This window comes from Toxorhynchites rutilus, chromosome 3, assembly GCF_029784135.1.
Source record: "Toxorhynchites rutilus septentrionalis strain SRP chromosome 3, ASM2978413v1, whole genome shotgun sequence".
NCBI classification, from domain to species: domain Eukaryota; kingdom Metazoa; phylum Arthropoda; class Insecta; order Diptera; family Culicidae; genus Toxorhynchites; species Toxorhynchites rutilus.
The window spans coordinates 291,860,782-291,871,376 of record NC_073746.1 but is presented as its reverse complement, the minus strand read 5'-3'; the positions used below and the strand labels follow the sequence as shown (position 1 = coordinate 291,871,376).

Here is a 10,595-nt window from a genome sequence, read left to right as displayed (position 1 = left end):
TGATTGAGAGTGTGAGTGTGATCAATGTCAACATATCCTCATATCCCCTCCTTTTCCTGAAGAAAATATGTCACCCTTCTAAACTCGAGTTGACCGCGAGTAATCGGTTTCCTATATTATTAACATTAGAATTAAGGAAAAATGTATATATACTAGTAACAATACAGTAAGGAGTTCGGCTCCTTTAAACCTATGTAACTGAGCCTGTAAAAATAAACGATATAAATAAAAAAAAAAAAAAAACAACCAAAACATCCGAACACTTCACTTTATTCGTAAGATCCGAAAAAAAATCCAAGAAAATTCTGAATCCAAAATTTTCAGACGACAACCCTCGTTTTAAGAAAGCCATAGATATTTCGATTTATCATTTTAATCGATTGGATACTGATGCAATATGGCTCCTCTTTCCCGGAATTTAAGAGGTTCAATACTTCCTCATGATCATGAGGATCCTCACTTGGATGAAAAACTCAAAACAAAGGAGCCGGAACTGGAAACGAAACATTTTAAGTATGCAAGAGAATCGTTAGCTGATGTGTGGAATAACCTGACGATCGATGAACATCTCGTCATAAGCAGAATAAAAACTCTATTTTTACGCGATTGATGCGTACGCGTAAAAAAATTTCCTTTTTCACGTAATTACCTTTTCCACACTCGCAGAATTTCTCTTCAAACGAGGCGACGATAGGCAGAGTGCATAATTTCAAGAGAAACCCGTAATTTCGACCAAATAACTTAAAAAATCGCGTGATTTCGAGAAAATGGCTTAGAAAAAAATCCGCATAAAAATCACATAAAAAATTATCCAGTGTAAAACAAACTCCGGTCAGAAAAGCATGCAATGGATAGAATCCCGTATTCAACATTGCGCGAAAAGGTCTACAAGGACTACTTTGGTATTCGCCGTCAACATGCCTTAAATTGACGAGCGTTAAGATCGAGTGATGAACTGTGCTAGCAAATGGGTATTCTAATTGATGTGACTATTGAATACAAATCTGCCTCATCCTTCTACGTGACTTCAATCCATAGTACTACTCCCTCTGACACGAATCTCGTTATCCGCGTACACAACCTATTTTTACGTTCATATAAAGAAAAACGAAAACCTGATTTCTGATGCAAAAAAGTAGGTACACCATTAATGGACGGCTTCATTGTTTATCCATCGTTAATTCAACCCAACTAATTTACCAGTTACCAGTTATGCTATAGTAAACCCTCGCATTAGTATTTGTAAATAGCGTGCAGTGCAGGAGGAATTCTAAACAAAGTTTTAGTTCATTTTGTCTCCGAGTTCGGTTTTGTGGGAAAAAACATACTGAAAAACGGGTTTATATCAACAAAATTCACAAATTTGTCAGTGTTTCTGAGCACAACACTGTCAGCTATTTTGTATGTGTGAGTAATGAGTAATGAGAGAGAGAGAAAGAAAGAAAGAGAGAGAGAGAGAGAGAGAGAGAAAGAGAAAGAGAGAGAAAGAGTGAGAAATTCATTTTGGGGAGAGTCACTTCAATATGCATTGAAGTCCAGTCCATTTGACTGGGAAGAATGAAATGCGATAGTTGAGTCGTAGAGTGAGATAGCAACTAAAGGCTCGAATGACTGTTGAGTCATGTTAGCGGAGAAACTACTGGAAGAAGCCAGAATACATTTCCAATTGAATAAAAAGGCGAATATCTTCATAGTCCCCTCACTATCCTCAGTTGAATATAACTGCCGAGCTATGAACCTAATCATGACAGACAGGTTTGACGCACAGACCGAAGCAATATTTTAGGCATACAACAACTGAGGGCTGTCCACGTTAATGGTGCTGATGTTGAAGAATCGACCCTCAATCCTCAATCTGCCCACTCTTGGGTTGATTGGTCACCACCTAATCACACGCTTCTGCATATTACCCATCACAGTGAATGCCTAGTTCGTTTGTGTTGTCGCAGCTCTGGTGGATGGTTTGACCATCGCGAAACGTACGTACGTACGTACGTACGTTAGATCCACTCCAACACACTTCCTGCAGCGATACGATGTCAAACTTGCGGTTCTTCAATATTTCGGAAAGCACACGAGTAAGGTAAATGATTTTGGTTTGTCCAGTCGAAAATACGATCATGGTTTGTCCAATGTTTTGAATGCTCTTATTCAGCACACCTGTGTCAAATCAGATATTCGAATGTTTCATGATTTACAGTGGTTTTATAGTACATTTTAACGAATTCACATATTTAAAAGGATTGTAAAATCCACCTTCTATTGGTGTCAATGCGCCTCTCATTTGAGCTAACTTTTAATCAATCACCAGATTATTATTTGGCACGTATTCAGACCTTTTTTTGGATTATAACACTTACAAATACTGTCATGCTTGCACACCATTTGTATCAGATTTACATAGCTAAATCATGTAATTAACGCATTTCGATGATCTCAATTCTGATCATGAGTTGTCCGATTCACTAATATTGTTTTGTTCAGATGATTTCTATGAGGCTTGGCGCGCTGTAGTTTGTTTATTGTGTCCTTCGCGCATAGCAGAAATAAAATTTCTCTGCGTTGAGAATGTTGAGGTGAACACTTTTAATATGCCCAAAAAAGGGCAATATTCAGAAGAAATCCTTAGTTACGAATGAATCAATATGATGACAGTAAACTCGTACAATGATAAATGCAACATCTACTTGAAAATTAGATTTTTTCATTCAAAAATAGTGATTTCTAAAACCGGACAAACCATGATAATTTTTTGGAAAAACCATGATGAGAGCTGGATAAATCATGATCATAATTTCTCTTTAAGGAAAATCGTTAAAAACGTTTTCGTTAAAAAGTTAAAAAAATGAAAAAAAGAAAAAAATGAATAATTTTAACGCCTTATGGTAGTATTAGCAACTAGAGACTTGGGAGACTTCTCAACAAACCCAAACTCGTATTGATTATATGTTATTTTCATGAAAAACAAATCGATTTGCATTTACTAGTTGCGTGAAAACAACCTAAATCGGAAAATCCGAAATTCCGTTGAAATTACGAAATCGACAATTACACGTCCCGAGTTTCCAATCGTTAGTCCATTTTTGTCGCCTGGACTTCAAATAAAAATATGATTCATTTTTTAAATAATAAACGCATGTTTTCTCTAAGAAAATAATGTTCTAATATCCTGATAATTGATATATAACGCGTTTGTCTTTGGAAAGTATAAACATATGATTATTATCGAAGATATAATGATGCTGCCCATCAATCTTCTTCGTGATTTCCATAGTGCATCCTCGATGCTATGTCCTGGTCTTTGACGATAGTGAAAGAGTCGATGATGGCACCTTCCTTGTCTACCGAAATTTGTTCGAAATACAAATGGGTTTTATTGTGAGCCTTCATTCTGGTATAGCCATAGTCGCGACTGTGAATTGCGCTCCACTCGGGTGCCTTGCGGATGAAGGGCTCGCGGCCCTCTTTGCAACCGGCCGAACCCGTTACCAAATGGACGGGCGCTTTCGGATTGTGATATGGCTCCTCCCGTGAGCCATTATAGACCTGTGAAAAAAGAGTGTCGTTAGCAACAGACTGCTTGTGAGGGATAGAAAGCTAAAAGTTGAATCGACCGCTGTATGCTGGCATGAAAACGATAAATTCGCTAGCAAATTGCCTCTATAGTGCAAACTTTTTGTCATGCGAAGTATGCAAGCATTGCTGAAGGATCAAGCTTTACCTTGTAATCGTAGATTGGCCAGAGTCGCTCGTACGAGTGCTCGTGGGCCCAAATCTCGACGTCCACACCGTGCTTGTAAAACAGTTCCTCCAGACCGAACCAATGCGTGAATGGAAGCCCAACACGCACCAGTGTCTCACTATGGGTGCAATCGTTATCGTTATCATTGCTGCAGTACATCGGTCGATGTCCGTATGTGACAATCCACGGCCGCTGGGCTCGATTCTCCGGTCGGTTCGCCTCCTCCAGGTCTCGACTAAGCCACTCGTACTGAGCTACCAGTGTTTTCAGACCGTAGTTCATAAAATAGTACACCTCGGTGGAGAAACCAATGAAATGAACCGGACCGAGGTTGAAGCTGTACATCAAACTGTCCGTGCCACCGGGCATACTGAAGCGGGCACGATAGTTGGAGAAGTTGCTGTGGGTGATGGATCGAAATTATATATAGTGTAATAGAGAGCACCTTAGCGGCGGCTGAACTTTGTAGTCTAAAAACATCAATGGGTACTCACTATTTTTCTTCGTGATTTCCAGCGCACACCATATACGGTGTGTATGCCGCAATTGATTCGATCTGGTTCATAAATTGATCTCCCACAACAGCATTCTCAGAATTCATATCGTATGCAAAATCTCCGACATGGATGATCGCATCGTACATGTGGCGTTGCGTATCCTCCTGCAGTCTGGCCATAGACTGGGCATTCTCGTTACCCATATCTCCGAAAATTGCTAACGATGGAGACCAATCGGTCCCTTCCGGGACCGTGTGGAAGTAAAACTCTGGTGACCAGCCGACATTACTGCCGCAGTGATACTCGTATCGCACTGCAGGTTCAAGATCTTTCAGTACCACTCTGTGGATATACTGGGTATGTTTTTTAGGTCCCCCGTCTTCGAACTTTTCCTCTGATCCAGTAGCTCTGCAAATAAAAAGTGTTAATGAAAAGTTTGAAAGTAATGCATCAACTTTTTCCAACCTCAAAACCAAGCCACCGATTCCGTACTCTACAATCGATTCATTCGTTGCGGTCATCGTGCTCCATGTAACTGTAATTTCGTTGGTGGACTCCCCAAAAGCAAGGTGAATCTGCTCTGGCTGGTAGTAGAAAACTTGGCCATTTGCAGATAAAACTAGTCGTAGGAGAAGGAAAAGCAGAGACGATGTTGCCTTGTAGAACATTTTCTTGAGAAACATTTCCAAGCGAATCGTCCTACAAAAATGCGACGAAATTATATTTGATGACAATCGATTTGGAGCAATCGATGACGCAGATTCTTTGTTTTGGTTTTGCAGCTAAAACTGATGAACTGTAGAGAACCTTCTCCATAGAGGAAACTCAGCCATGTTGCCAGTTTTACAGTAATGAATAAAGAATAGAAGCAGCATTAAGTCGTATAACTAGAGATGTCTAATTCTCCAATTTTAATGATAATCGATCAATGATTTAGGCATTTCCCTTTAGGGGCCGTCCATATACCACGTGGACAACTTTAGGAGGGGTAGGGGTTATTAAAATGTCCACGGTGAGGGGGTTCGGGGTTTAGATAATTTCCACGTGAACACGTTAAATGAATATACGTGATACGTAAATTCTATTCTGCATTTCCAAGAGAACCCATATTTATCAATAAAAGGGTTGAGCTGTCTGATAGTCGAACATTAATATTTTTTTCACATCGTTGAACTTCTTTCCTAAAAGAATAACGTACATGAACTGAGAGCGATCGATTTATTTTCATTTGTTTTAGATGATCATGGGTGAAGATGAGAGATGAAGACGCCACCAAAATAAAACTGCTTCATTTAAATTTTTGCGAAAATGGAACACGAACAACAAATTGTTTCATAGGTGCACAGAGCGTATTTCTGGAGAAGTGTATCCAGCAAAGAAGACATTTTCCGTTGAAATGTTATATTTTCTGGAATACACTTCTATTGGGTTGTCCGGGAAGTTTGTGCCACCACTGGTGCTAATCAAATCGGAACGATGATCCAGAATAATCCTTAGGGGCTGTCCACATACCACGTGGACAGAATAAGTACGATTCCAGACACCCCCCTCCTCCTCCGTGGACAAGCGTGGACATTCTCTATACCCCCCCCCCCCCTGTTGTCAACAGGGGGGGGGGGTATAGGGTATGAAACAAATCGGGAATGTAATAGAATTGCGTGTAAATTCCATTTATAGTTCGTTTCTATTTTCTATACTATTAAAAACATTGATAAAAAAGTTTATTAACAGTTTATCAATAGAAGCGGTTTGTACTCTTTTTTTTAATATGTTTCCCAACATTGCCCGTGAAGTTATTTGTACAGAAACCCCAATCTTTAAGAATTATTTTTTCCGTCCTTCCGTTTTTCGAAAAATGACAAAAAATTGGAAAACCGTCAAACAAAAACATTGGCTAAATCCTACATTTATTCCTGTCGGAGGTTTAGTCCAATGTTTTTGTGTGATGTTTGATCTTTTATCAAAGTAATACTGAAGAAAAAACTACATATTTTTGAAATTTTTTTAAAGGTTGTGTTTTTTGTTAGGTTATGTATTGTTGTGAACTTTCCGCATATAGTTGCTTTATACCGAATTTATACCCCGATAAAGTCATACAAAATTCAATGAAATTGATAGTAGGTAGTGGCTAATAGACTAAACTATCATTTGATGGCAAAATCTTACCATATAGTTGCTTTCCAAAGCCATGATAAATTATCAAAGTGCTGTTCGATTTTTCGAATACTTGACCTAAAATTAGTTAATGATTTTGTAGATGGATAAAACAAAGTTCTCATGCTAAAATATTTTTATTTCGTTTTTGTACCCCAATATTAACGCGTTATTAGCGATTTTCGTTATTCGCGATGAGCTTGCCAAACTATTTCGCGGATAATCGGAGTTCTACTGTATTTGTAAAGAAGCTTCTAATTCGTGTGTCGTGTACTGAGGATTCATGATCAGCGTCTCGATTTGATTATGATTACAGCGCGGACTCGACTATATACAGTCTCCGATTTCTTTTCACTGTATGTAATCGAATCCTGTATATAATCGAGTCAACAAAGAATTTGTTTTTAATTCGTTTGTTGTGCACATATTTATCAATTTTTGAATATAAAAGCAGAATTTAATTTTTGATTCATCCCCTTAAATTAGATAATACCTTTCTTACATGAAAAAAATAGATTTATCCAGAATCCCTTGGGTGGTGATAAACTATCATATTTGATGAAAAATATCCTTCTACGCATATGTTCGAATTTCAGCAATGACACAGTTGTAGAACTTTTTTTTCTATTTCGGACTCAGTTACCTCAAACTGGCTCTACATTAAAAAGTGCGCTACGGAAAACGATTCTGTTGCTTCTATTTGAAGAATGAGAAAATTGTGTACAGAATATTGAAATGAAACATCTAAATTAATGGATTTTAATAACATTTTAGAAGTGAAAACTTAAATGTTACTAATTTTTAATGTTAAATTATTAATTTTATCCTAAAAATTGATATGAACCCTCTAAGACTCATATTTTTTATTTATCTAAAAAAAACCTTCCACTTTTATCTCGAATTTCCGACTTTCAACATAAAATACTCCTAGCAGAAAGCTGACAGCATAAAACCAATGTGTATGTGTGATAGATGAAAATATTCTAAGGACGTTCTAGTGGGGTTGAACATTGAAAATAATGTCTGAATAATCCGAAAAGAGAATCCGTGAATCCGTGAGGGTTAAACTTGATTGTTCCTGTCAATTAAATTAAAGCTCTCTAACCGCTCTACAATTTGTTTTTTTACACCCAACTTATATCTTTCTTAATTTCGCTGCAATATCGATATAAACAATTCCAGGTGAAAATTCAAGCAAAATCTTCAAAAATCACGATTTTTACCCCACTGTACATATAATAGCCACTTAAATTTCACCTTAACGTTGAAAGGTTACATTTTTTCTTGAAACTAGTCATATTTGAAATGTAAAAAAAATATTTTTTTCAGACTCTATATAATAGAGTCCAAAATTGTATATAATCGAATCACACATAATCGAGTCTGTTTATAATCGAGTCCGACCAATAGAATCAATAGAAGCGTCCATAAAAGAGTTTGTTGTTTGTATTCCATTTTCGCCTTGGAAGTTTTCAAAAGATGAAATCTAAACGGTTTTTACATCAAGAGCGGATGTTGAACTAAAAACCCAATGTAGGAAAACAATGTCATGTATTTCTGATATTACAACATTCTAACATGCTTTGAAGAGGTCTTCATCCTGTCATCCTTAACCTCTTAAACCAATGAAAATAAATCGATTACTCTCGGTTGATGTGCGTTACTATCAGGATACAGGATACAGAAAAAAAGTTCAACGATATGAAAAATATGGATTTTCGTCCGGTAAGCACTATCAGCCAGCTCAATCTTTTTATTGATTAATACCGATAAATTTCTCGGAAATACAGAATATATTTGATTTACTGCTGAAAAAAGATGTGATTTTTTTCAACTTATGTATTTAACTTGTCCACGTGGACATTATCTATACCCCCTACCCCTCCCAAAAGTTATTCACGTGGTATGTGGACAGCCCCTTAGTACACGACACAGAAGTAGCAGATTCATTACAAATATTTATATTCATGAGCACCTGGTTAACTTTGGTTACGAAAAAAACGCTGCAAATATGGGTTCTACACTAGTTGACCGGAAAACATTTAATGGATCGTGTCTCCATCAGCGACTTGCTTACAAAATACATAGTTTTTACAAACCGTGATAGGCGATGAAAAGTTTAATCATTTACAACAATGTTCATCGGAAAGAATCTTTGGACAAGCGAAATGAACTACCATTAGCTATCCGCAAAATGCGTAGCGATAGCGATCTTCACTAGAAGAAAATCGTTCTTTGTGTCTGGTGGGATTGGGAATTCTGTACTATGAATTCAGAAAGAACCGACAGCACGTGGAGATGGTAGGCCTGAAATTTGAGAAGACGTACAACCGAACCTGGATTCCACTAGTTCTGAAAACATTGACAAACACATTGTGAAAAACCTCGCGACAAACCGGACCTTCGAGTTGAATGTTAGTATACCAGTTCCAGGCATCTCCACGAAAAAAACTAGTGTGCCTCATGATTCCATCGAAGCATCAAGATCTAGGTAGCTACCAATAATATTGGTAAATGAGCTGTTGAACGAGGTTCCCGACTTCAGAGGCAAAGAAGTGGTCACATGGTGGTAAAAATTTATAACGGGGATGCGTTCGGGAGCCAAAATTTGCAATGAACGCATCCCCTGCCGTAGAACGTTGAAAATACTGTGGTGGTCGAAGCTCTATCTCCGATTTAAAATAATGAACTGCGAATTATCTTTGACCTGCTATCTTCAGCACCAGAAGTCTCAGGATGTGCTGAAGTAGGGAAATCCCCGTTTGACATCTTCGCTTCCTCACTCTAACCAGCGAATATGAGGAGACGCATCTGTTCCTCCGCGGTATCAAAGGGTCCCCAGCTAGGTTTGAAGACGTAAAAGCGATGAGGTAGCAGACTAAGAACCTCTTGCTTCAAAATATCATACAACTTCAACAGAAGAACTTTTACGAGATCAACGGGAGGATTTGTGTTCATCCTTGGTGATGACCCTTCATAAACTGCTACACTGCATTGTTTTCTAAAAGATGCCGACATATATTTAGCTGATAAAGTCTCAAAAAATGAAGAATAAAAAACGTAATAACAGAGTGAATTGAATTTGGAGAAATGTCCACGTGGACAACAGGGGGAGGAGTATAGATAATGTCCACGTTTGTCCACTGAGGGGGGTGTCTGAAATCGTGCTTTTTTCTGTACACGTGGTATGTGGACAGCCCCTTACGTATTCTATTAAACAAGCGAATATTTGTTTTTGTAATAATAATGAACAGGCATTGATAAATATAAAAAAATATTCTGATGTCATGATCCCAGTGCAGAATTCTCGCGTAACTTTTAAAAAGGTCCTATATAACATTCACATCAAGTGGAAATACAAAGTTGAAGACCAGATCATTGTTCCGCGAACCACTTTTACCACTAGCAGTCAATAATAACTCTGAAAAACCAATCGTAACTAAAGGATTTAATATAAATGGACTAAGAAATGGTGAAAAGGGATCAGTTGTTATCTCCGCTTTGGATAAAAATTCGATTGAGTTGTTAAAAGCAAATGTTGAGAAAAATCTTTGCAAGGACTATGAGGTCATTTTTATTATTATTATTATTATTATTATTATTATTATTAATCTTCGACCTAGTCGCACAGATCTTAAACTTAAACTACGTTCATTATTCGGTTTTTAAAATCATTTTTAGCCATATTAAAGTCGAAACTGCTACTAACATTGTTGAACGCCCTTAGGCAGCTGCTGAATGGGCTGTTGAACCCATAACTTGTTCTATGTCTAGGAACGATAATTAAAGGCAATTGTCTAAGTTGACGTTGAGGAACGTAAAACGAAACTTTTTCAAGTAGGTCTGGACAATCGATGTTGTTTTTCAAAAGGTCGAATATGAACAGCCGTTGTGTCTGGGTTCTTCGTGCTGATAGTAACTGAAGGTCTATAAGTTGGCAGCGAGCCGCATAATCAGGGAGATTAGCCGGGTCGTTCCAGGGAAGGTTACGGAGGGCGAAGCGCACGAATTGCCTCTGTACACGTTCAATGCTGATCACTTGAGCAACGTGATAGGATGACCAGATCGGCTAGGCATATTCCAGAGTACTGCGCACTAACGTACAGAAAAGCGCTTTCAGGGCATAGATGTCGGTAAACTGCGATGCGTTTCGGCGGATGAATCCGAGAACAGAAAACGCTTTGGCTGTTATGGTGGCGATG

General features: G+C 38.0%; 1 protein-coding gene across 1 annotated transcript; it reads right to left on the bottom strand.

The window, feature by feature from the left end:
• Positions 1-3,139: 3,139 nt before the first annotated feature.
• LOC129776202 (acid phosphatase type 7) lies at positions 3,140-5,063 on the bottom strand. The gene is made up of 4 exons (XM_055781702.1): positions 4,705-5,063; positions 4,237-4,647; positions 3,722-4,142; positions 3,140-3,546 (listed from the first exon to the last, which is right to left on the bottom strand). The coding sequence occupies exons 1-4, from the start codon at positions 4,920-4,922 to the stop codon at positions 3,250-3,252; spliced, it is 1,347 nt and encodes a 448-aa protein (XP_055637677.1). The 5' UTR covers positions 4,923-5,063; the 3' UTR covers positions 3,140-3,249.
• Positions 5,064-10,595: the final 5,532 nt, after the last annotated feature.

Bases quoted from the DNA above. Each gene is read 5' to 3' on its own strand.
- LOC129776202 (XM_055781702.1), bottom strand. From the start codon at position 4,922: ATGTTTCTCAAGAAAATGTTCTACAAGGCAACATCGTCTCTGCTTTTC. The intron at 4,648-4,704 runs GTTGGAAAAAGT...TTTTATTTGCAG, and splicing joins ATCGGTGGCTTGGTTTTGAG to AGCTACTGGATCAGAGGAAA. The intron at 4,143-4,236 runs GTGAGTACCCAT...CATCACCCACAG, and splicing joins GGAAATCACGAAGAAAAATA to CAACTTCTCCAACTATCGTG.